Source organism: Euleptes europaea, unplaced genomic scaffold (genome assembly GCF_029931775.1).
Source record: "Euleptes europaea isolate rEulEur1 unplaced genomic scaffold, rEulEur1.hap1 H_1, whole genome shotgun sequence".
Classification (NCBI taxonomy): domain Eukaryota; kingdom Metazoa; phylum Chordata; class Lepidosauria; order Squamata; family Sphaerodactylidae; genus Euleptes; species Euleptes europaea.
Window position 1 is genome coordinate 1,734,942 of NW_026612049.1, and position 26,592 is coordinate 1,761,533.

Below are 26,592 nucleotides of genomic sequence, written 5' to 3' on the forward strand. Positions count from 1 at the left end.
GGTGGACCCCATCCAAGGCGATGCGTAATGTCTGGATGATGTATCACTTGGCCTCCCAGAGCAACGGCCTCCTTGCCAATAGCTGACGTGACCTTCTGCCTGGCCCTATACACTTTCTCAGGATGCACCGCACCTCGCCAAGACCATCTCTCCAACAGGTCAGGCCACAGGAAGCTAGTGCTGCGCCATTCTGTCGCCAGGGCCCTCAGGTCACCTGCAGCCGCCGCTCGCAGGTCATTGCCGCATCTCGTTCCCAAATCGTTCTTGCCAAGCTGAGTAACCAGGGTGTCAGGAGGCCCACCAGCAGCTGCTTTTCTCTGGATCGTAGGGACCAGTGCTCCCCACTTTATGCCACAACATCCCAGCCATGACACGCAGGTCCTCCATCCCTAAGTAGCATCCCCATCTGGACGATTCCGTGTACTTCCCAGCCCAATGTACGATACTGTGCCCACAAATCCAAACATGGAGAGCTCGTCGTGCTGCAACTTAAACAAAAAAGGCTGCAACTTAAAAACAAAGACAGTTAACCAGCACCCCACCCTTAAGGTCTGATGTAAACCTTTCATGCGCCAGAACGCCACCTACCAATGGCCATGATCGCAGACTCTGTCAACCCCAAGCCTGCTGCTGTTGTGGTGGCCTCAATCCAGAATGAATGAGGGCTGTACATCCCTGAAGGAAGCCCAATCTTTGTCAGACAGGTGCGCAATACACTGGCAAATTGGTACTGCGTCAAGGGTGACCCATCAGCATACACCAACAGTGGCCCACTACCCCAAGGCCGCACAGCCATGAAGGCAGTCATAGATCGCGTGGGACACGGTGCATGCGCAGGTGCTGCTCCCAGCTTAACCACTGCCCCCCAACCCTGCTGGTCGGTCTTGGACTATCTGATGCCAAAGTGTATTTCCCCACCCTTAAACATGATGTCTGAAACCTTCAATGCTTGGCCAGAAATATCCCCCCGGGAACCCGCCACCAGTTCCCCCACCCAGAATGCTCCATAGAAAGCAACCACAAATGCTACTTCTAACAAGTCTGCTTCATAATGAGACCTGCTGACTTCCTGGAGAGCACTAACTATCTTGGACAGGAGGGCGTGATAGGTCTGCGCAAATCAGGCTGGCGAAGTGATGTACGCCGCTACCCCTCTACTGCCCTTCTAGTCACAAAGGAAGCACAGGGGTCAGGGTGACCATATGCCCTACTAAAAAAAAAAAAGATAGCTGCCATATGGCCACTAATTGTTCTAGGTGCCGTCCCCTGCTCCCTGAGACTGGCCAGGTATCTCAGCATGATCTCCTGTGACGCTGGCCAAGTGGGAGACCCATCATTCATAGCAGCAAACAACAAAAATGCAGAGGCAACTGAGGTATACAACTTTAGTGTGGCCGGAGCTATAGACTGGAAGACCCCTTCCATTACAGTCTGTCGTCAATGGTCCAAAGCTCCTCCTGGAAAGGATCCAAATGCTGGTTTGCCTCTGGGGCCAGATTGCGGAATCTCTCTTCCTGGAGGCAAGACAAATTGTCTGCTAATTCATTTTCCACCCTGGCCACATGCCTAGCCGTGAAAGTGATGTTAGCCTCCAGGCAGGTCAAGACAAACCTACACATGAGGTGCATCGCTCTATCAGATTTTGAAGATTGTTTGTTAATAGCATGCACTGCGGCCAAATTATCGCACCAGAACAGTACCTTTCTATTGTGGAACATGTCTCGCCAGATGACCACTGTAACCAGAATAGGAAACAGCTCCAGGAAGGTCAAATCCCTTGCAATCTCAGAACCTAACCAGTGTGTGGGCCACGGCTGGGCGCACCAATGCCCATTAGAATAAACCCCCAAACCCACTCCTCCGGCCATGTCGGACTGTACCTGCAATGCCCCCCCCCCCCAAATCAAGCAGCATTTGCCAAATGGACACCCTGTTGAATTTCTGCAGGAACAAACACCATACCCCAAGATCCTCCTTCACCCCCCCTCGTGATTCTTACTTTGTGGTGCGGCCATGACGCATGTGCCTGGTAAGGCGTGCATAGAAAGGCCATCCCAGTGTCACTACGCAACAAGCAAACTTCAGATGCCCCACCAGGGACTGCAATTCCCTCAAAGTGCACTTATCACATACTAAGAAAGGGAGACCAAAGCCTGCAACGCCAATAACTTGTCCTCAGGAAGGCGTGAAACCCCTGCCATGGAATCGAGTTCTGTACCCAAATAAACCAGTTTTGTGGTGGGGCCCTCCGTTTTCTCCTGGGACCCCTAATTCCTCTGTTACCTTGCGAAAAGCCTTCAGAACGCTTGCACATGCTTCCGTGCCCGCTTCTCCCAGAAAAAGAAAATCATCCAGGTAGTGCATGATGTGCAGGGAGCCTGCCCTGTCCTTAACTGCCCATTCCAAAAAGGTACTGAATTTCTCAAATTCCGCACAGGTTACAGAGCAGCCCATTGGTATCGCCTTATTCATGTACCGCTTGTCTCCCACCTTAAACCCCAGCAAACAAAAATCATCTGGGTGTACCGGAAGTAACCGGAAGGCAGCTTGAATGTCACATTTGGCCATGAGAGCACCACGCCCGCAAGCCAAGGCTAAACGGACCGCTTGATCGAATGAGGCATACAGCACCGTATTCTGGGGGTATGGCCTCATTCACTGACGCTCCACGTGGATATGACAAGTGGTGGATAAGGCAAAATTCCCCCAGGTGTCAAGCCTTGACATGAGTAAAGGCTCTTGACATGAGTTAGACCAGTTCCTGGCTTCGCGTCAAGCTCTGGTTCTCATGCCAGTAGCATCTGTGTACAGTTTCGTTCGTCCTGTTTGCCCCACAGCTGTGCTGATGTTTAGTCTCTCTTTCCTGGGAACCACTTATCTCCGGGCTGCTTGCCCATGTTTACTTTCTCAGCCTGTATTGCATTTAAATATGTAACCTGTCTATATTCCCCCATTACCAGCCTCACCTTCATATAAGCAGTCAGTTCTTCTATCTGTCTTTTTGCTCCTAATAAAAGTATTACTGCTTCAGGAATACCTGCCTGGATGAGCTTGCTTATGGGATGCTAGGGACAGACGCCTGATCCTGGCATTAGGCTGGCAATGGGGGATCCTGACACCGGGAACTTCTTGGGAACCACCCCCAGCGGAGACACTGTAAGGTTGGGTAATGGAGGCTCCTTGAAGGGGCCCGCTACCCATCCAGCTGCACATTCCTTTCTAACTTTTCCCTCCACCACCCTGGGCATCTCCCAGGCAGATTTCAAATTACCAGGGTCCATGGCAACCCTGGGGCCTGTAAATGGGATTCTGAAACCTTGCGTGAACCCATCCCAAATAAACTTAGTGGAAGCCCTGAAGGGGTACCCAACCAACCTCATCCATAAGGCCTCACGCTTGATGGGGGTCTCAGGCAGGCCTCCCAAAGGAGTTACTTCATTTTCCCTCCCCTGCAGCTCTGCCAGCCCCCCTTCTTTCTTAGCGGAGGGCCGGCCTCCCCGAAAGGGCTGTGACTTGGAGCAGGATGCTTTTGAGTGATGTGCTGCACAAAGTTCACATGTGTTCATATTTGCATTTAGCCCGACTACAAGAACCCCAGCTATATTCCCAGCAAATTTTCTTAGAAGCCTTCCTCTTAGAGCCCCATTTCCCACTTTTTGCAACATCCGACTTGCCCTTCATGTGCGGATTAACCACCAAACTCCAAATACTATTATTAACCAGATCCCAGCGCGTCTTCGCATTATAGGAGGCCTTCTTTCTAAATTTTTTGTCATATTCCAGGGCAGCTGCTTCACCGGCTATCTCAGCAGCCCTTTCAATATACGACGAATAGTTCCAAAGGTGCCATCCCCTTTTTGGGTAGGCCATAGTGACTACTCCCGCGTACACCCCGAAGCCCTTGCGCCATCTTTTTAGCGTCTTCTCGCCAGGCTCCCCTTTTTGGTCCTTTGTGGCTGAGCTGTCGCCCCTCCCTTTTACTGATTCTGGCTTGATACATCAACATAAAAACCCTCTAGTATTTTTTCCCAAACCTTGCAGGGAAGGTGCAGGCCCAGAGGGTTATTGTCTTCCTTAAATGTAGATTTGACCTTGCCCTTCCTCCCCTTGTTCTCAGGTTCCCAAACAGCTTTTATCCCACCTTCGCTATCTGAGTCCTCCTCCAACCTCCTGTGCCAGGCCCAAGCCGGTAGGCCAGGCACATCTGAGGCAGTGCGCCAACTGGAGCGCTGTCAGATTCATCCTCAGATGATGACTCACCTGATGATCCACCGCTGTCTGATTCACCACCAGGCCTCTTCCCATTCTTTCTGCTCTGACGCCTCTTCTTGCCACCCTTCCTGCATCCCTGCTTACACCTTTCCCGTGAGTGCGACTCACTGGAGCTGCTGGAGCAGGAACTGCTAGAACTGCTGGAGCTGGAGGATGAATCCTTCCTTTTTCTGTGGCGAACCCCAACAGGACGGCTTCTGGATGCCCTGTCCTGTATGCGTGCTGTATCTGCTGCCGTAGCTAGGAATGTTTGGGCCTTGAGCTGCCCAACTTCATTGACCATCTGTTCCACCACCTTGGTGAGGCCTTGAAGCGAACGCCCCGGTGTCTCAGCAGAAGCCTCAGCCCGTGAAGCGGCACTGCCTTCTCCCAAAGCAGGGGGTCGTCGTGCCTTGGGGGCCAGTGCCTCCCAAGGCTTCCTAGGCTTCCTGAAGCGGGTCAGTGCGTTTCAGTGCCTATGCTCTTAGAATCGACCCCTTCCTGAGAAGAAGTATGTTGTCTTATTCAGTTAGACTTCTAATAAGCAGGACTCAACTGCTTTCTTACCGAAGTAAGCTTTTTATTGAATTGCTTCAATAATATGTAAAATATATAAAATATGTACAATTTTAACATAATGTAGTATGTATTTATGTAGATGGTTACAAAGTCTTAAAATGTTACAAAAGTTGAGACATTATGAGTCTTAAACATGTTTATGTTGCAAGCCATCTTAAACAATCTCTATTTTATATCTCTATTTGAGAGTATCAAACCTTAAATGATAATAACATATTATTCATATTCATCATTCAAATAATATAACAGTTACAGAAACTTGTAAAAATGGTTAGTTCAGTCAATGAGATCTGATTTAGTTAAAAGTATCTTAATTAAAAATAAAATGACTAAACTGAGGCTATCGTATTTTGGTCACGTCATGAGACGACAAGAGTCACTGGAAAAAACAGTCATGCTAGGAAAAGTTGAGGGCAGCAGGAAAAGAGGAAGACCCAACAAGAGATGGATTGACTCAATAAAGGAAGCCACAGCCTTCAATTTGCAAGATCTGAGCAAGGCTGTCAAAGACAGGACATTTTGGAGGACTTTCATTCATAGGGTCGCCATGAGTCAGAAGCGACTTGATGGCACTTAACACACACACACACACACACACACACACAAGTAGGCATACTTTACCCAATCATATCATCTGTGAAACTCCCCAGTACAGCAGGATTAGAGAGTTCTGAGATCATGCTAAGATATGGTAGAACTCTAAGACACTCCATTGTTGTTGGAGTCTCTGAGAATCTCTGGTATATGTAAAGACCAGAGAAATCTCTGAGTATTCTCTGAGTTCATGTAAGAACTGAGTCTAGGAGTCTCTCTGTTTTATGCAAAGATCAGAGAGATCTGTGTGTGAACCCCTAGTTCAGTCAAGAACTAGAAAGCTCCATGAACCTTTAATCCATGCAAAGATTAAAGAGTTCTGTGTAAGACCTCCTAGCTGAGAGGCTAGGAAAGTCTAAGAACTTCCTGTCCATAAGAACTGGAGTGCTCATGCAAGGGCTAGATAGATCTTAGTGAAAACTCCTTAATCCATGCTAGAATTAAGGAGATCTCAGTGTCTCCATACAAGGGATGGAGAGATCTATCAGAAGTGAGCTAGGGAGCTCTTAGAACCTCCAAGTTTACACAAAGACTTGGATCTAAGCTCCTCCAGTCCATGGGAACTGGAAAGCTCTAAGAGCCTCAATCCACACAAGGATCAAGGTCTGAGAGCTTACATCCCATGCAAGGGATGGAGAGATCCATAAGTATCCAACCTACGCAAAGGTTGGAGATCTATAAGCTCTCTCTTTTGGGCTAGAAAGCTTCTTCTTGTATATGTTTTTGAGATCTGGTTTTCCTGATTTTTCTTTTTATTGATATACTTCTAGTAAAATATGTGTAAATGCAGATTATCTAATCTTTAACACTTCTATAAAAACTCTTATAAAAATACAATGTATGTATTACAATGTATGCAGTAAAAGCAAGCAAGTCTTACATACTATTCAGTTTCAAAATCCAACTTCTAAAATATAACAGTCAAATTATTCTGATTCAGTTCAAAGTATCTAATTCATAAAGTCTAGAGTAAAGTATTTAAGCCATACATACCATTCAGCCTTTTCTGAGAGCCTTTTGGAAGGTTCTGATTCTCTAGCTGTACTGTGGCTGTATTTATAGTGTTTCAAACTCATTAAGAGTGAAGGGAAATCTTTTATCCCCACTTTCAAACAACATTTTTATCTATCAGGAGGAATACCTTTTATTCCCTCTATCAGATATACTGAGCAGTGCAGTAATGTCTTAGTTGCAGCTGTTCAGTTCTCCATAACCATATATGGGCTTCCTTTCCTTTCAGTCTATTTTGCTTAAAGTATAAACACTCATTTCTGAGTTCCATGATCACGTTATATACTTAATTTTTATATCATCCTCTTCGTTAGTACAATATGCATTAAATGAGACCATTTAGAAATCTGAAGCACAATGTTTAACTATATAACTTATAAAACACAATTATTGCTTACATTGTCACTTTGTGACCATCTGTTAGTAACACACAGCCTTGAGCAGATTACAGAAGGCAAGAAAGCATATTACTTGATAGGACTGCAGGAACCTTTAATGCCTTTAAGTTATAAAAAGCACAGTTTAAGCTATTAATGCACTCTTAGTACATTAAGATATCTTGAGACCTTGAGAAGGGCAAAAGTGTTCTGCTTTTGAGATTCTGACAGCTGGCAACTGAATCAGAAAAGTGATTTTAGTTACATCTTACTGATAGATGGAAGGTGCTCTGCTCTTCCCCCTTCAAGGACAAGATCAGAGTGACATAGTTAGTTAGCTCTTAAAAGAGCTGACCTTGAGAGAATTCTGTCAGCCTGTACTAAGGACATTTGCATTACACAGGCTTTTCATTATACATTACACAAAGCTCTGCAGTATGTGGCTCAGTTTGCATGTTATATTTAATCTCTATATGGAATTAATTCTGCACATGTTCACAAAATACCATAATTATGTCAGAGACCGTGACACATTCTTCTGTAATTCATTCATATTTAAACTTAAAACCCAATATAACATTATGCAACACTGTTTGATAATGTTTTCAGTAATTTACAGCTCTATACCGTCATTGTTAGTGACAGCTTGGATTCCGGAAACTTAGTTTCTAAGAGTCTCTTGGCCAGTATTCCAAAAGGAGTTACATGGTCAGACATGTCTAGGCTTGCCTAGTTTCAAATGAAAGACAAGCCTCTAATGGTGTTTTAGTAACTTTAAATAGGAAAATTCTACAAATCCATCTATTCCATGTGTTTCTATAAGCTTCTATATGGCATATATGTCCTGGCCTATAACACCCCCAACCCAACCTCGAGTGTGAGGAGGTGAAGGGTCTTTTCTAGATGCCTTCTTAGTAGCCTTGGTCTTCTTAGGTGGCATGGCAACAAGGTGGCCTGATTTCTCCCCCAAAAATTGTGAATCACCTTGCTGAATAGTCCAGCCAGGCAGCAGAGGTAACCTACCATTTGAGAAGGGAAAAACAAGGTAGGCGAACCCCCCCAAAGGGAAAGGCTCACAAAGTAGCGATTCAGCAAAGACATGGTCTAGCCCTGCGCCTATGAGCCCTTCCCCCCAGTGTGAGGCTCAAATTAGTGATTCAGCAGAAGGCTGGGAGTAGCCCTGAGCCAGAGCCCCAAGTGTAAGGCCCGGCAAGAAAACCAGTGATTCAGCCAACAGGCGGGGGTGAGCCCAGCACCCTAAGCCCCCACCCCCACTTGTATGGTTCGCCAAAAAATCCCTGTGCCTTCCCTTCTTTAATGCCGGGGGGAAACTGCTCAGCAAAGCAGCCTGTTCAGGCTACACTGAGGTAGAAGGAATCCCAAGAAGAGGGGGGAAACAAGCCCACCCCCGATGCAGCCGGCCGCCCTCGTTGGCAGCCCCTTATTGGTGTCCTGCCAAAGCTCCAAGTTCCATTGCCGCTGCTGCACTCCTGCCGCGCCTTCGTCCTTTCGCTGCTCCTTGATGCTTCTTCTTCCAGTGCCTTCGGCCCTTCAGGCCAGTGAGATCAGCTCTTCTCGGCTTCACAAGCAGAAGCCGACTGAGAGCTGAGCTGTGCATGGCCTCCTTATACACAGAGAAGCCGGACCTGAGTGAAAACACCCAGGTCTGGCTTCCAGGAGGCCTGCCCCTTTGGGAGCCTCAGTCTGATTGGCCCGTTTCAAACCAATGGCTGCCCATGCGGCAAAGCACGCGCCGTCGGTGCTGAGCTGCAGCATTCGCACTCTGCCGGCAGCCTGACCCAAACCCTCGGGGGCCCCACTCTGGCCGGCTTCCCTGCACTCCCCTGGAGCTCCTGCAGCCACCAGCCTCCCCGGACCTTCAGCTCACTCGCCCCCCCCGGACCCCAGCCCAGGCAGGCAAACTGGGGCTCTGCAGGGTAAGTCGGAGCCTCACTTATGCTGACAGTTGCCTCATGATATTTACTTAGAATACTTCATCAGCTTCTGATGACTACAAAGTGGTACATTTTACCAAGTTGGGGAACAATTGAAAAAACATGTTCCTTAAGAAAAAAACGGCAGATGGAACTAATATGATTTTTTAAAATCATATTACAAATGAATGTAAAAATGTAGCTTCAGATAATGAATTTCAGTGATGTTCCCTCACAGGGTTTCTTACCTTCTAGCTTGGGGCCCAAACACATGTGCTTCAAAACTGACCGTTAAGACTAAGGCTGTTATAAGTAGAATTCTTCCCATTCTGGCCACCATTGAATGATTCATGTGCAGGACAAGGGCCAAATTCTAGACTATTTGATATTTTTTTCCTATATCTTTGGGTGACTGCTCAGGAGATCACCCACTCTGGAGCTCCTGCATAGGCTGGAAAGGGAGAAGCATAAATGTAATAGCTACTTTTGTATTCTTGTATATTTTAATCACAGTGTTTGTGTGGTGGGGTGGAAGAATAGCTTTGTTTCCATTTTAGGAGTCAACTTTTAGATGTGCAGCAGTTGCTTATTTATGTTGATTATACTGTCAATCCAAGGCATAGCTGCTTATTCCTTGTTAATCTGCAATAAAGGAGTTTGACTGAATACTTTTCTTTCTTTCTTTCTTTTTGCATTTTTACCCCACCCTCCCCAGCCCAAAGCCTCTTTTAGGGCTTTGAGGTTGAAAAAACTTCCTATTGTGTTGCAAATCAAGAGGACAGTTTTTCTTTATATATAATGGTCTTGTATATATCGATTTTTTAATTCTAAAAATCTTGCATTATTTGATAGCTTCTTCTGTACATCTGTTGAAAAGCCCATTCATAGTTTGATAGTTTAGGGAAAAGCCAAGAAGTTCCTATTACCAGTGAAAGCACACAACACATTACATTTCTTATCACAGAAATCCTTATTATGGAGCTGTTGAGGTTCTTCTTCTTCTTTTCCAGAAAGCTATGAGAGAGAGAAAGAAGCTCCATTATTGACATGCAGTACCAGTGTGGTTCACATTGGAGAAGATGTTAGTCCACAGCAATCAGGTCTGTGTTAATGACTTCTAGTAGCATTTTCCCTTTGTTGAAACATACTGGTGTGTGACTCCTGGCTCTTGCCTTGCTTTTTTTCTTCTAGATATGTATTAAAAGGGCACAGTAGCAGTCTCAAGAGTTTATCCTTTGTCTTAAAAATCTTGGAAAATTTGTGGTGAGGTAAAATGTGCAAATCTGTATTGGAAGGGTGGGGGCTGAAGACAGTTCTAGAATTCCCCATACATAGTTCTTTGCCTGGAATAAACAATATGTTCCGACACTAGCTATTAGTGTCTTGTAGTGGTTAGTAGCTTGTAGTGGTTAAGAGCGGTGGTTTGGAGCGGTGGAATCTGATCTGGAGAACTGGGTTTGATTCCCCACTCCTCCACATGAGCGGCGGAGGCTAATCTGCTGAACTGGACTTGTTTCCCCACTCCTACACACGAAGCCAGCTGGCTGACCTTGGGCAAGTCATGTTCTCTCAGCTTCATCTACCTCACAGGGTGTCTGTTGTGGAGAGGGGAAGGGAAGGTGATTGTAAGCCAGTTTGAGTCTCCCTTAAGTGGTAGAGAAAGTCTGCATATAAAAACCAACTCTTCTTCTTCTTCTTCTTTTAAAGGGTCATTTAAACATAGAAGCAGTTTCTGGAATATTAAAAATAGTCCTCTGCCCACAGTTGATAGCTTAGACACTTCTTTGTCAATAGGCGTAGTGGTTAGATCCAAAATTTCTGCTCTGCTGGCATTATCTTAGTTACACTAGTGGAGCGGTATTTAGCAGAGGGGGGTAATTTTTTCCAATTCCCCCCTTTCTGCTTCAGACCCCCTCACTGTTTGTTTCCAGATCCCCAGGAGAGGAATTCTAGGGGCCATAGTAAAAGGCAGCCCTGACCTCGAGGCTAGCCTGATCTTGTCAGATCTCAGAAGGTAAGCAGAATCAGCCCTGGTTAGTATTTGGATGGGTGACTACCAAGGAATTCTGGGATTGCCATGCAGTGGCAGGCAATGGCAAACCACCTCTGTTAATCTCCTGCCTTGAAAACCCTATGGGGTCACCATAAGTCAGCTATGACTTGATGGTAAAAAAAGAAAAAGAAAAAAAAAAGTAAGAGGCAGCAGGAAAGTCCCACTCCATAAGTTTTGGTCTGCTTGTGTGACTTCAGATTTCAGTCCGATAATTACGACTGTTAAAAATATGTTGGCTGAAATAAATTCTGCCTACTGCTGAAGCCATTGGGAAAACTCTCATTGATATAAGTTGCTTTAGTAATCACTTATCTCTGGATAGCTAAAGCAGTTCATGTCTTTCGTCTGAAGCATGTATACCTAATATGTGACACATCAAACTGAACTAACCACCAGCCATGAATAGCAGCCCACTAGATATGAAGTCTACCTAGCGATTGTCTGCCTGAGTTTGCAAAATCATGCACCTATGGACTGTGTTTGGCTTGGTGGGTCACCACTTGCATGGGCCTGCTTTAAAATATAAAATTCTTATAGTTGCTTAGGTTGCTACATGTGTGCTGACATAACAATAGTGTTCACATTTTCTGCTCTTTCTCCACTTCTGTGGTATTATCATTGTTCTTCCTTTATACTTATTTTTCATTCATTCTTCCTTGTATTCTTCATCCTTGAGACAAACCACCAGTCGCTCAGGTTTACCATTGTGACTGGGCACCTCATTATGTTTCTCACAGCATTCTCCCTCTCTCTTGCTGTCTTTTCTAAAGAACATGCTTGTTGTACATTTGGACAGTGTGTTTCTTTCTTGTGTTTTGGATGAGCTAAATCTATCAGAAGTGGACCTATACTCACAAACTTGCATTCTTCCACTGCCCTCTAGGGACCATATTTTAACATTATCCTCTGAAATGGAGGGCATAGTTTTGAGAGGGAAAAGCATAAATTGGTCATGCATATTGAGACTACTCAGTGTGTCCTTGCAGGTAGCTGTATTTTGATATTTAGGCATGCCAGTTGTAAACATGGTTACTTTGATTTGCCTGTGTCTCTCAGCAAAAAGCCATGTTCGAAGCCTATTAATTATTAAGGACATTTGGAAAACTCCATAACCATAACACACAGCAGTTAATAAAGACTGGTGGTGCTTTGGTGATTTTACTCCTGTAAAAATCACACTAGCAGTGCCTGACAGCATGCTAGTGTTGTGTTATAAAAATTATGCAGCAGTTCTAAGTTTTTGTAAAAAAAATAAATTGTTTTTGATTGCCATCCTTAGCTTTGCAAAAGCCAGAAATATGTTAAAAATTGTACTGTATCTTTTAGTTGCTGGGTCATATTTCCAATTGAAAGAGAGTGTAACAATTAAATGTATTGAATTGTCTTGTATTTTTAAGTAGTATAAAAATATATAATAAAATAGTTGTTTAGAGAATGGTTGTGCCATAGGGAAGACAGAAGGTGCATATAATTTCTACATTCACAGAAACAAGAAGGAGCAGCAGAGAATAGCCAGAGAGAGACCTACTTATTCAGGAAGTTAAGACTAGTTCAATTAGCATTCTTTGGAAGAGAGGAGATGAAAGGAGATCCTTGAGGTAATGCAGCTGTGAATAGAATAGCCATGGTAAGTGCTAAAAGGCTGCTGCTTGATGTAATGCAACTCTGAAATTGAATAGCCAGGGTAAGTGGGGAAATGTTGTTTGGGTTAGTGTCAAATGTATAGACAAAGTGGTGGTTTAGGAATCCTCCTAAAAGAAATTTTATGATCAACTGCTTATCTTGTGACTTCTTAACTGCTGTGTAGGTCTTGAAAAGAACCAATTGAATCCCAAACATGTTTTAGACTTCTGAAACGCTGCTTAGATTGATTTGTGAAAGTGCCGCACTGGTGCAGCAGTGTTGTTTTCGATTTTCTAACAAAATCCAATAAGGATAAAGGCTGTACAGTAGACACTTTTTTCATTGTACATAAATGGGACAGATACAAAGGAGAAGCAAAGTCCAGCACAATCCAACCATTATCTGAACAGCACCAACAAGGTTATGAATGACATATTTTTAGTTGCTGAACTTCTTAACTGCATTTTTCAGGTTTTCAGCTATTTTCCACAGAAGAAGAAGAGGCATTGCAGAACAAGTGGCAGAGGATTGTAGGGACAAATTATGAGGTTGTGGTATGTAAACTCAGGGTCTTGCTGTATTGTTAATAAGTTCTATTTAGTGCTTATAGGGAGGTCTCTCATTTTTTTTAAAGAAGTTTGCATTAGTCTTTTTAAAGTTTAAACTTGTAAAACAAAAATCCTAACATATTTCTGTACAAACAGAAAATAAAATAGAGGGTTTCAGGCAAAACAATTTGTACTATGCTTCTTTTGCTAATAACCCTTAGAACGTTACTGATTTAGTGTAAATCTGGTGTGTAGATAGCAGGTGTCTCAAAACAAAAGAAATGGGAGACCTCTTTATTTCACTACATGTATACCATATAAATATGTAGTGGGGAGTCAGGGCTCCTTGCAGCTTTCATATATGTTGGAACAAATTTACATCTGCCTTACCCTTTACAGGGTATCTATAGCTGATAAGGAACTGGCCTCGTACAATTTTTTATATAAGATTCCACAAAATGTATTTGAGACTCTAACTCATTATTTATATCACATAGGACTATTAATGGGAGATTTCATCCCCTGTTCATCCCAGAAAAATCACGTATAAATTTTACATTTCCATTATGCCTCATATACTTTTTAGGCCTCTTAATGTGAAAATGCCTTCAGTTTTGCAAAATGTACTTACCCAGACTACAAGTTATAGAGAAGTCTATGATGAGGCCTCCCAATGTTTCCATTAATGCTCAACACGAGCTACAAGGGGCCTGTTTTCCATTGGGACCACAGTGCTGGGTACAGAAGCATTTAACCCTTTCTCACCATGATGATTCCCTGACAGCAATTGGGTCTGAAGCTGCTCTTAGCCAACGTAGGGGACAAGCACTTGTATTGTCTTTATATTTTTTCCTGCCACTTCTAATAGCAACTTGGGAGGGAGGATTCCTATTGGGGAAATGCCATGGGAATTCCTGTGTCCCAATGCCATGGCTCTAATCCATATCAGCCTACCAATCACAGATTGCTCAAGTAACATGTCATTTGACCTTCAGACCTCTGAATTGGTATAAAGAACAATAAGACAATGTAAACATACCAATAACCTGAAATTTATCTTCCTTTGTATCAAACTGATACCTATAGTTTGAATCTAAAGTGATCCCCTTCCCCAAGGTCAATGGTGCTTAAAGAAAGCGTGTACTGGATTTCAGGCAATGGGTTTAATTCTGAGAGATTTACAGTCTTTATACTGTTTTTCACAAGAGTAGCATATGAGCAAGTATGGTCCTTCCACACAAGGAAAGTACAGAGAAAAACAAATGAGACTGATAGTACAATTCTAAGTAGAGTCATACCCTTTTAAGTCCAGTGAAGTCAGTGGACTTAGGAGGGTGTAACTCTGCTTAGGATGGCTCTGTAAGCTTAACTTTGATTTAAATATAATATTATGGATTCTGACTATGAAATTATTAATAGATTGCTGAATCGAAAAGGAAAAGGGCATTCAAATTAAGCAGTATTCAAAGTCTTGCTTTCTAGAATTCCATGTCCACAGTAGCTGCTTTAAATGTGTGGATTGAGAATGGTATGGTTGAAATTGAAGTGGGACCATTGATCCACTAAACTCCAATTTTATTTCTTCACCTACACACTCAGACCAGCCTGTGCCATCCAGGCCATAGTGTGCCAGAGAGCTAGTATCCTAGCGAAATTGTCACAGCATTGAACATCCAAGGTGACTCACACTAAGTAGGCAATCATATCCCTTATTTAGCTGTTATTTTACTTGTAGTTGAGCAACAGCCTATCCTTTGTCTAGCTTGTGTGGCGCATTTTAGAATTTATAGCAATTCCTGTACTTGGGCCAAGATGGTCCAAGTAGCATCTGTGGTATTATGACCTTGAACATACCCAGCATTCCTAAGAAGGGCATTTAAGCATAATTCAGTGGCCAGGGTCATTGCTACAACTCTCTTTCACATACTAGCACAGATGTTTTTTTCACTTGGGAATTAGCAACCCATAGAGGATTATATTGCCAGATGTGCATCCTGTGTGTGCTTCACTGCTTCCAGGGGGGTGATGACAGTGTGCAATATTGGTGTCGAATGTGCCATCCAGGGCTTTTACGATACGTTGGAGACATTTCCGTTCCATAATACTGTATTTGTTAGTCATTGTTTCTATGGCACCCATGGAAGCTGACTTCTGCTGTAGCGGAAGGTGTGGGGCCTTTGTGGATTTGTTCCATTTATTTGTAACTTCCTCTGACTACCTTTCATCTCTGGGGCAGCTGTAGCTACCAGCATCAGTTACCCTTTGCAAAGGAGAATGGGACGTTACAGCTGGCTGCTCCCTTTCAACCTACATTGTGATTCAATCTTGTTTTGATGTGAGAAATCAATGAGAAGGGATGGTGTTTGAAAGAAGGGAGCTTGTAGCTTAGGAAGTCAAGCATCTGTGGTGAAATGCTATGGTTGATGCTTTGAAATCTACTGTGCCCTTGTATGTGTGACTGTAATTTTAAAAACAACAGACTTACAGCATTCTGCTGATTCATTATTTGTACTCTTTCCAGGTAGCTCATGTGAACAAGTTTAGTGAAAGCAGCGGACTAGGGATAAGCTTAGAAGCAACAGTGGGACATCACTTTATTCGATCTGTTTTGCCAGAAGGACCAGTTGGACGATGTAGCAAGCTGTTTAGCGGAGATGAATTACTGGAAGTATGAAAACAATTTCTGATTTACTTAAACTCTCTACTTACAACAAATTCTGCTGAACTTTTGTGTTTCTGTTATTTGTGCATGTAGATATTGGTGTTTCTTCAAATAGGGAGCTGGTGGAGGAAAAATCTCGCTAGTGGTATGAAAAAGACTTCTCACAACAATGGTGTGTGTGCAGATTCACAATTATGGGCAAGAAGGTGCTATGAACTTCTGTGCAAAATGCATTCATATGAATGCAGTTTGTAAAAAACAAACACCCACAGATCTGTCGAAGGCTTTCACGGTCAGAGTTCATTGGTTCTTGTAAGTTATCCGGGCTGTGTAACCGTGGTCTTGGTATTTTCTTTCCTGACGTTTCGCCAGCAGCTGTGGCAGGCATCTTCAGAGGAGTAACACTGAAGGACAGTGTCTCTTGACACTGAGAGACACTGTCCTTCAGTGTTACTCCTCTGAAGATGCCTGCCACAGCTGCTGGCGAAACGTCAGGAAAGAAAATACTAAGACCACAGTTACACAGCCCGGATAACCTACAAGAACCAACCCACAGATCTGCTCTCTTAAACAAGTTTCATTCAGTGGTACTTGAGGACAAGAAGTTCCCAATGGATGATGACAATGGTGACAAAAATTCAAACTGAGTTTTAGAAATCCCTTCTGTGTATTTTTGTTACATGCCTCTTGTGCTGCTGCAGGGTCTCAGCAATGCTTCTTGGGGCACCATATTTTATAAAGTTGCCCTGGCTCATGCCTTGGGCTGCAAGGAAACCAAAATATATGACAGTTAGGGGTTTCATTTTGTTTTTATTTATTGGGAGGTTTACTGTTTTACAAAAATTAAAATTCATGTTGATCTTATAAGTAATAATTTTGGCTTGAGAACTGAAGATGTTTGTGAACTCTCAGTTCGTCCTCTTGTTTCATTCACTGGGAGCACAGTGGGGGGTGGTAGCTGCGCCATGGCCGGGGACTGTGCAGCCGAGCCACCTCCTAAGCAGGGAGGTTCTCCCAACCCCCGTGGAACTGCTGTATGCAGCTCAATGGGCTGCGCGTACTTTTTCATTGGTGTAAGTTCACGCTGAAAGGGCTCAGGGAACTGCCAGCCCCGCCCTGGGGATGCACCGGTGTGTGCGGTGCCCATGCGTGGCTCCACTGCACCACTCCCGGTGCCAGCATAAGTGCTCTGGCATCGTCGTAAATGCCTCTTACACTGGCACAAGTGGTATTTATGCCAGCACCGGGGTCATGCTGCTTCCTCAGCACTTTCTGCCCCCCTTGTGGATTGTGCTGTGGATTGGCAATGTGAACCAGCACTGCCCTGGTTTGAACTGGAGAAGATGAAGCAGACAGAGAACCTCCAGGCTCATCTGTTCTTGAATGTATGGTGTACAAAGCAAGGAGACTTCAGATGATGCACAGGGCATTGATTTCAATGCATATAAAAGGGTATAACTCTGCTTAGGACTGCACTGTCATTGTTGTACAGTGTCATGTGAATAGAGTCATAATGAAGTTATTCATTCATTGTCAAGTTTGTTCACCTTCAGTTAAAGGCAGGAGGATTATGTGTAATATGCTTGGTTTGGCATCAAGATTGCTTAGAATATTGACTTTTATTTTAAAATGTTTTTTAATGAAAAGTTTCTAGTTCTCAAGAATTGCTCAGAGGGGAAGAATATTTTACTGATTTTACTAAGCAGTTGCAGTTGCCTCACTGCTCATAGCCAAAACTTTCCCTTGTTTGTTTGTTTGTTTAACCTGAAAATGGGTAACAGTCAAAATACATCAAAGCACATTAAAATCATGCTCAACGTGTTCAGTATAAAATATATAAATAAAACTATAGAGAACACCAAATTAACTGCAGCAACAAAAACAGTTTCAGGAATTCCCATCTGTTATCACCAAATCAAATAATTCCTCAACATATTTTTAATGACCTCTAGATTTGTACAGTTTTGGCATTTCAACAATGTGCTTTGCATAAAATATTTACTTACTGACTTCATTGATAGACCACATTTCTCACTCTCTGAAGGTGCATTACACACAGGAAAACATTAACAATATATAATCAAGCAGTATAAATACAATAAATGGTGCCACAAAATGGGATTAAAATTAGAAAAGTTTACTAAACAGTATATTGCATACAATAAAATAGTGTAATATATATAACAAATAATGAAACAAATCATAATAGAGAAACAGTGTATACAACAAAAAATAGCAATGAAAGCTAGGTTGAGTATGACCCAGTTCCCTATTCAGAATATGAGCAGATCATAGACATTTGGCTGCTTTTCCCTGGCCATATTAATTAGGCCTAGTAATTAAATACACTTTCTTACATTATCTGAAACAAGGCCACAAACTCACCACTAGAGGGTCTTTTCACCCTCTAAATGTTTTTTGGTTTTAAAATGTTGAAACAAACTCAGCCTTTTACTTTGTGCTGTTTTGTATTTTTGTACTGTTCGCAGCAGTCATTTCCTGAATCAGCTGCTCCTTTTGACTACAGCAGAGTTTCATTTTTGTCACTTTGTAATCCCAGAAAGTCAAGGACTGCACAGCAAATGTAATGGTATGACAGAACTTATCTACATGGTGACATTAGTGAAGGCAAATGAAACCATATTGCCCTCAGTTTGAAATCTCAGTGCAGTACTAGTTACACCAGAATAGGGTCGTGTGGAAAAAAAAACACTCAGTAAATTTCGGGTTCAGGTTTATTGGGCCTAATTTTTCCATTAAACCCAGGATAAGCTGTATACCCATACCGGTAAAGGAGTATTTCGTCTTTATTTCCGGGTTTACGAGAAAAGAAATCTCCAGTCCATTATAGTGTATGGGGATTTTTTCCCAAGCTCCTTTGGGGGCATCAAATTTGCAGCATAGCTGCAAGAGACTCTCCCTAGATGGACTCCGAAGTTTGGTGAACGTTGGGACGGGGCTCAATTTTATAGGTCCGTAAAGGGGGTCACCCCCATCCTCCAGGCATTTGCAAGCCCAGCTGTCCATTGGTTTTCAGGTTGAGAAGTTGATCTTCGTGGCTTCTGTACGGTCCCGCATGGGATCTGCACTTGCACAGTCCAGCTGCGGAAAACAGACTAGAAAGCTTTTAGGAGCTTCAGAGCACCTGGAGCGCTCCCCCTCTCTCCGTCCCAGGCCAAGAGCGAGCCAGCTTCCCGCCCAATGGTCACGTGACGGAGGGGGGAGGAGCACTCCTCCCTCAGTTCTCTGTTCGTCGCCTTGGAGAGAGCACAAGCTTTGTTTCAGAGCATCTTTTCTGTTACCTCAGGAAAAAATTCTCTTTAGGATTTTATTTCTTTTTTGACAATATGGTTTTATTTTAACTAATGTGCCAACTGTAGAAATACTGTAACACAGCATAATGACTGTTGTTCTGTTTGAGAGATTTGTGCCTTTTCTTTTACTTCAGAAAGGTTTTTTTCTCTTCAGGATTTTTTTTTTTTTGCCAATATGGTTTTATTTAAACAAATGTGCCATCTTGTCACCCTCTCATTTTTTTTATAAGTCATTCATGCTGTGTTGTGAGAGAAATCAATAACAGTGGTCAGTATTTCTTCATAAGGACTTGGTGTTCACTTCAGAGACCCCTGTCAAAAAGATGAACAGCCATGTAGTCTACTCTGATGTCACCTCGGCGCTGTGACTTGCAGTCTCCAGTTTGAATGTCTATGAGGAAACCCGGCTTGAGTATAGTCCAAAATAATAATGGTGGTTCTGTTTGAGAGATTAGTGTCTTTTCTTTTACTTCAGAAAAGTTTTTCTCTTCAGGATTTGATTTCCTTTGTGCCAATATGGCTTTATTTAATAAATGTGCCAGATATAGAATGAGTATGACACAAAATAATGAATGTTGTTCTATTTAAGAGATTCTCTTTTTTTTGCCAATATGGCTTTATTTAACAAATATGACAAGTGTACATTGAGTATGGCACAAAATAATGATGGTTGTAATGTCTGAGAGATTTGTGTATTTTCTTCTACCTCAGAAAAGTTTTCTCTCAGCGTTTGATTTCTGTTTTGGCCCGTATGTCTTTATTTAACAATTCTGCCAAATGTAGAATGAGTATTCCACAAACTAATGGTCTGTTTCGGATACTTATTTCATCTTGTCACCCTCTCATTTTTTTACAAGTCATTCAGGCTGTGTTGTGAGAGAAATTCGGAGACCCCAGTCAAAAAGATGAACAGCCGTGTAGTCTTCTTTGATGTCACCTCGGCGCTGTGACTTGCAGTCTCCAGTTTGAATGTCTGTGAGGAAACCAGGCTTTACTAATGCAACCCTTTTTTACAGTTGCACTAGGGGCTCTGTCCCCAGTTATGTGCATGAATGACATCTCAAAGTTGACAGGCTCCATGGAAAGCCTGCTAGTCTACAGCACTAGGGGATGAGTCCCCCATGACGTGCAGAGAGGAGGTCACGAGATCAAACAATTCCAAGGACGGTTGACTCCGTCAGGCCCAACGGATTGTGCTCAATGCCGATCTGAGGCACCATCTCTTCAACGTCTATCCACATTGCATGACATACAGAGAGGAGTTCTCGAGGTCGAACAATTCCAAGGAGGTGGGAACGTCTATCCCTTCTCCGGATGAAAAGCCCCTTGACATTGGTTCTCCTCTGACACACCAACACGATAGCCACCTGGCTCTCATTGACGTCATACACCAATGCCTCCTCGGTGCTGAGAGTACCGTGTCATCGCCATCATACATGGATGCCTTCTCAGTGCCTAGACGACCATGTCTTCGACGTTATACACCGATACCTCCTTGGTGCCAAGATGAGCATGTCATCGACGTCATACACTGATGCCTCCTCGGTGCTGAGTGGGATAAGCAGGGGTCAAGCTTAGGCTGAAACATTGTCCAACATGTGGGGAAGGCGTCTCAGCCAGTTTGCGTCCCCCCATGTCGGCAGAGCCATCTTTTCTCCCTTCTTGGGTTGCTTGCTTAGGAATCCAGACACCCATGGGTGCATAGACACTCATCCCTTCTGTGACAAGCATCTCCCCCAACCCCAAAGTCGACTGACATGCCCACCTTGACATCAGGGAGGGAGGGCTTATGGGCCACATCATCTAAATGTGCAGCCCAATTTGATGGATTCCATCAGTGATCCTGCGTGTCCCACCCACAGGGTTGTTCAGCTCTATTCAAAGCAATTAATCTGGAGGCATAGGTTTGGAAGAATTGATACTCTCCCTCAGATTTGAAGTTGGATCTGACATGGGGTGTGTTATGCAAAGTCTATATGGTATACATTTGGCTTACCTCTTTTTTATAGCCAAACTTTCACTTAGAAGGTGGGAAATGTATATAAAGCTAAAGAGGATGCTGGATTCCTCTTACAGTATCCCTCACCTAGTTCATGGTTGCTGGGATACTTCTATCTTAATAGGGCTCAGGTTCCCAGGTTTTTTTTCCTTGAGTTGCTGGGGCTGCCCTTTTTGAGTCTGGGCAGGAATTCTGAATCTTCCTGTTAAGGGCAAAACACTTTTCAGTGTTAGGACTGTAATTAGCCTAAGCAAATTATATACACTTTCTGGTAAGTCCTTGTACACATTGTGTTTACCCAGCATCAGGGGAGACTCCCCCAGCTCACAGGGTGTTATGAGTTTCCACGGATGTTTCATACAGGGCATGTTACTGTTATGTGCTGAATGGTGTTCTTCACCGTCCAAGGCGCTGGGTTCCTTCCATTTGAGTTCATTGCAGCTGAGGCCTATTGCATTTGCTCCCTGCTGTCAGCAGGTGGTGCTGTGGATCTGTAATTGGATTACTGGTGTTAGGAAAATTCATTTTACCAGTCCTGCAGGTTTGTCTGCCTATAGTCTCCTGATCTCTATGCAGCGTGGGTTTGCTAGTTGATCTTGTGTAATCCCAATTGCTACCTACTCGAGTGATAGCATTCTTGGCAGCTACTTTGAATGTCTTTTCAGTTAAGCCATTAGCAGTGTAATGGCCCATGACCTTTTCAGTCTCTGGTAACTGCATGATTTATCTGCAAATGTATATAAAATCTTTAAAGGAATTTTTTGCATCACCATTGCTACTGGACTTGGTGCTAGGGTATCTACCTAGTGTTTTAAAAACAAACAAACAAACCCTAATGGTTTCACCTTGGTTCCGAAACTGGGGAGAATACCGCTCTCTGTGTATTGTGGATCATCGGTCTAAGACCATTAGACCTCTATTTGCCGAGTTTACAAAACAGGGGTTTCAAGAGAACATACAACAACATCAACAACAAAAATGCTTTCCCAGTCTTTGTCCCCTAGTACAGTTGGGATTATTGCATATCCCTTTGGTTCCTGCTCCTTCCCATACTAATGGTACAGATCCTGGCTGATAGGGCGAGTGTTATACTGATATCACCTCAGGGCATAGTCTTCCTATATCCAGAGCTATGTTGTATTCTCTCTGGTACTGAGGTTCTCACAGCACTTGTTTAAAGGCTGGCTGTACAGGTGGTGGGAATAGTCTACTCTGTTACAGATTTCCCGAGCAGACAGGTTTTGTCAATCCACAAGTAGTTCCTCACACTTTGTGCCCTGTTTTCCCTTTTAAGGGAATACAGTTTTTTTCTGGTGGAGTCCTATTGTCGCAAGTGCCGATGCAAAATGTCCCTGTCTTACTCCAGGACACTGGCTGCCATGAGGCCTTTGGGGATGATTTCGTGTTATGCTGGTCACATTTTCTATTGCTGCTGCCTTTTTCTTGTTTTCCCTGGCTCCACAGAACCAGGGCACCAGTGATGCTCACAGGTCCCTGCTGGTCAGAATGTTTTTCTGTTTCCCACTCTGTGGATTACTTCTGATGGAGACTTGGTGTACTTCCTCAAGAAGAGGATCTGATCATGGCATGGCCCCTACTCTGTCACAATTTCCCTTCACTACATCAGGCAGCGTGGTGGTCCCAACAATCAGATGGGACCTAAAATTACAAAGGTTGTTGATGGCATTACGTGTACTGCCCACTTGACCGTCTTATGCTGCCAAGTCAGCTTGATTTTTGTATGATCAGGTTCAGATGGCCTGCAACCTCATACTCCACTATTATGTGGGGTGTATTATTACTCATACTCATTAAATTATACTGGTCCGGCTGTTACTTCCGTAAAGCACATTTGGCGGTCAACTCAATCCTCTATGTCCTGATTAATTCTTGCTCAATATTTGTAGCACTGGTGTGCTAATGACTTTGAGGGGCTTGGCTAGTCATTTTTCCTACGCTAATGCCCCCTATTCTTCTTTGAAGTTTATATAGTGCTGTTGCCAGTTATGCATAAAACTTTCAGTCCAATGGCAATGTCTAACCTGGTTTTCTTTCATCCTGCAAGGTGCCATTTCTGGTTGCTATCATTTTGACCAAAATGATGGGGACTTATTGGTCTGTTATCACTTTCCATCTGGTTAATGTGGTATTACCTAGCTTGGAATTCGACCTAGGGCAGTGTTCCATTTCCATGTTCGGGACATTGCCTAACCTCTTTTCTTCTGAATTCTCAGTTGCTAACTGAGCAATTGCTTCATTCACTCAATTCCAGAAGACCTTGTCTTTCAGGTTCAGTACAGCTGTTTACGGTGCATAGAAGGCAGAAGCAGCTGCTTCTTTGGAAACTGCTTCTGAGTGGGTGGGCGCTGTAAGACTTTGTGTTGATAGCACTGCTGAACTAAACTGTCCTCTCCATGTGGAGGCCCCTTGCAACAGCGCTCATGTCTCTTTCACTGCTTTCTTTGCCATGACTGATCTCCGAGATTTCTGTAAAGTGGCAACCTGGTTCTTCCATCCACATTCCTCTGGCATTGCCCTGTAGAGGTGGATTCCGGGGGGAAGCAGCTGTTTGGGAGAGTTGTCTTTTAATTTGGTGACAAGCCCACACCAGCCTCCATGGTAGGTGAGCTTTCTATTCTCCCATGCAGGACTGCACAGAAGCCACGAAGATGAAAAACAATGTTGCACTTACCTGTAACTGTTGTTCATCGAGTTGTCTTCTGTGCAGCAACGCATCCCTCCCTCCTTTCCCTGCTGTGGGCTACTGTTTAGTGGCTATTGTGGTCTTCCATGGCGATGAAAAGAGAACTGAGGGAGGAGCAGTCCTCTCTCCCGTCATGTGACCATTGGGCAGGAAGCCAGCTTGCTCTTGGCTTGGGATGGAGGGGAGGGGGAGTGTTCCAGGCTCTCTTAAGCTCCTAAAAGCTTTCTAGTCAGTTATCCATGGCTGGCCTGCACAAGCGCAGATCCTATGTGGGACTGCACAGAAGACCACTCGATGAACAACAGTTATAAAGCCTCTACTCGAGACGACCTTCAGCTTGAGGGCAGGTTTTCAGGGAGGTGGTGGTGACCAAGGTCATGACTAAGGCAGCTCTTGTGTTTTTTAATAAAGATTTTTATTTTTTCACAAATAAACATGAAAAGAACAATACATAGATTTACATAGACCAAAGAAAAAAACATGATAACAAGACTACATAGACCAAAGACAAGAAGCCATGCATGAACTTCATTTGCTAACCCCAATGGGGGCATCACTGCATTCCATTAAATTCTCTGCTCATTGAAACACAAAATATTGGTTTACCTAATTAAATTACTTATTTTACAGTCAGAGGTTTTCCCGAAATGAAGTAACAAAGTACCCAACACCTTACTAAATTCTTCCTTCACCTTACAACCTTGAATTACTCTGATAATAGAAGTAATTTTTTCCAAAATCATAAACATTCTTATTTTCTGTCGCCACCTGTTCAACGTAATATTTTCTGCTGTTTTCCAATTTGCAGCAATTACCAACCTTGCTGCTATGAACAAAAAAACTTACTAATGTTTTCTGTATACAATTCCCATTTTCGTTCAAAAATAGATTCAAAAGAGCAATCTGCACTGTGGGTTCTATTTTTTCTTTGATAATTGCCTCAATTACCTTAAAAATTTCTTTCCAAACTTTTTGTGTGACTGGACAGTCCCACCACATATGAATAAAAGTACCAATTTCCTCACATCTTCTCCAACAATTCCTATCTACTTCCTTATTTATAAGATGTAATTTTTGTGGGCTAAAGTACCATTTCTGCAATACTTTTATACCATGTTCCTGAATTTTCATGGATATTGATTTAAAAGGGGGTCTTTTAAAAATTCCCTTCCACTCCTCATTCAAATTTATTTTTAGCTCCCCTTCCCATATCCTCTTTAATGATGATGCAGTTTTATTTTTCTGATCGATTAATATCTTGTATATTCTTGAAATCAATTTCTTTTCCTTTACATCAATCTTATCAACTAATTCCTCAAAGTCATTCAATGGCTTTTTTCATTTGTTCTTGTATTTCCTTCTTACTCAAAAAAGAAGTTATTTGATATTTCCATAACCAATGGCTTTGTTTAGGGAGGAAAGCCATTAAATCGAAGCCCATTAAATCTCCCTCCTCTTCTGTCATTTTCTTGATGTTTTTTTAAAACATCCTTTTATCAAGAATCCTTTCAAATTCCCTTTCCTTTTTTTTTTAATTTTTTATTGAGTTTTATAATATACAAAAAAAAATTATAACAACAAAAAAAAGGGGGGGAAAGCATAAAATAACAATAAAAAAAGAACCAGAAGTATCAATATATATTCATTAATACATTTTTTTTAAATATAATTTTTGAATCTTATAAGATACCCCCTTTCCCACCACCCATCCCCTCGTGTGACCCTTCACCTGACTTCCGCAGACGTGTCATATCAGTTTTAAAATTACAGTTATGTATATAATGTATAGATATTAAAAAGAAACCTATTTTCTATAACTCACTAAATAGCTTTATAAAATCCGTTTTTGCCAGTTTATCCCAATATGTGGCGGCCTTTTTCCACGTATTTTTAAATTCTTCCATATCCTTTCCATGAAGGAATTCCGTTAATTTGGCCATCCTCATATAAGTCCATAATTTCTCTCTCCAATCATTTATTGAAGGTTTATTCGCTTGCTTCCAAATTTTTGCAATTACAATTCCTGCAGCAGCAAAACTATATTGACAAATAATTCTGTCATTTTTATTCAAATTTTCTTGTGGTATTCCTAATAAACAAAATGCCGGCTTTCTTTTTACACTAATATTAATCAAATTATTAGTTTCTTTTACAACTTTTATCCAATTTTTTTTAATTTTTTTGCATGTCCACCATGCATGCATAAAGGTACCTCTTTCCTTACCACATTTCCAACATAAATCCGTCTCCCCTTTTTTCATTTTAGCTATCATCACAGGTGTAATATACCATCTATAAAACATTTTATATAAATTTTCTTTAATTTCATTCGTAATTGTAAATTTAAACTCCCTTTTCCATAATCTTTCCCAAACATCCAAATCTACATTAAATCCTAATTCCCTCATCCATTTCACCATTACTGGTTTAATTCTTTCCTGTTCCAAATTAATTTCACTTAATAGTTTATATATTCTACCAATCATACCTTTATTTCCCTTCTCTAGTATTTTTTCTAAATTAGATTTAGATTTGTTAAAACCCAATTGCTTATCTTTATTAAATATATCTTTTAATTTGTAATACATGAACCAGTCTTTAATATTAAGTTCTTCCTTACTTTTTAACTCCCATTCTCCATCTTTAAATTTTATAATTTCACTATATCTATCCACATCTAGATTTAAATGACTTCCTCTCTTCATATATGCTTCTATTGGTCTAATCCATCCTGGAGTCCTAACTTCCAAAACCCTTTTGTATTTATTCCAAATTTGAAATAATCCTTTTCTAACAATATGTATATAAAAATCTTTATTTATCTTTTGCTTTTCGTACCATAAATATGCATGCCATCCAAAACACAGGTTAAAACCTTCCAATTCTAAAAGTTTAATATTATCTAATAATATCCAAGTCTTTAACCAAGTAAAGCAGGCTGCT

General features: G+C 42.3%; 1 protein-coding gene across 1 annotated transcript in view; it reads left to right on the forward strand.

Moving 5' to 3' along the window:
- Window positions 1-26,592, forward strand: part of LOC130492892 (multiple PDZ domain protein-like) — a 202,872-nt gene that overhangs the window by 50,886 nt on the left and 125,394 nt on the right. The window contains exons 12-14 of the mRNA XM_056866653.1: window positions 9,757-9,846; window positions 12,894-12,976; window positions 15,492-15,638. Coding sequence (XP_056722631.1) covers window positions 9,757-9,846; window positions 12,894-12,976; window positions 15,492-15,638 — 320 coding nt within the window. The remainder of the gene's footprint in view (window positions 1-9,756; window positions 9,847-12,893; window positions 12,977-15,491; window positions 15,639-26,592) is intronic.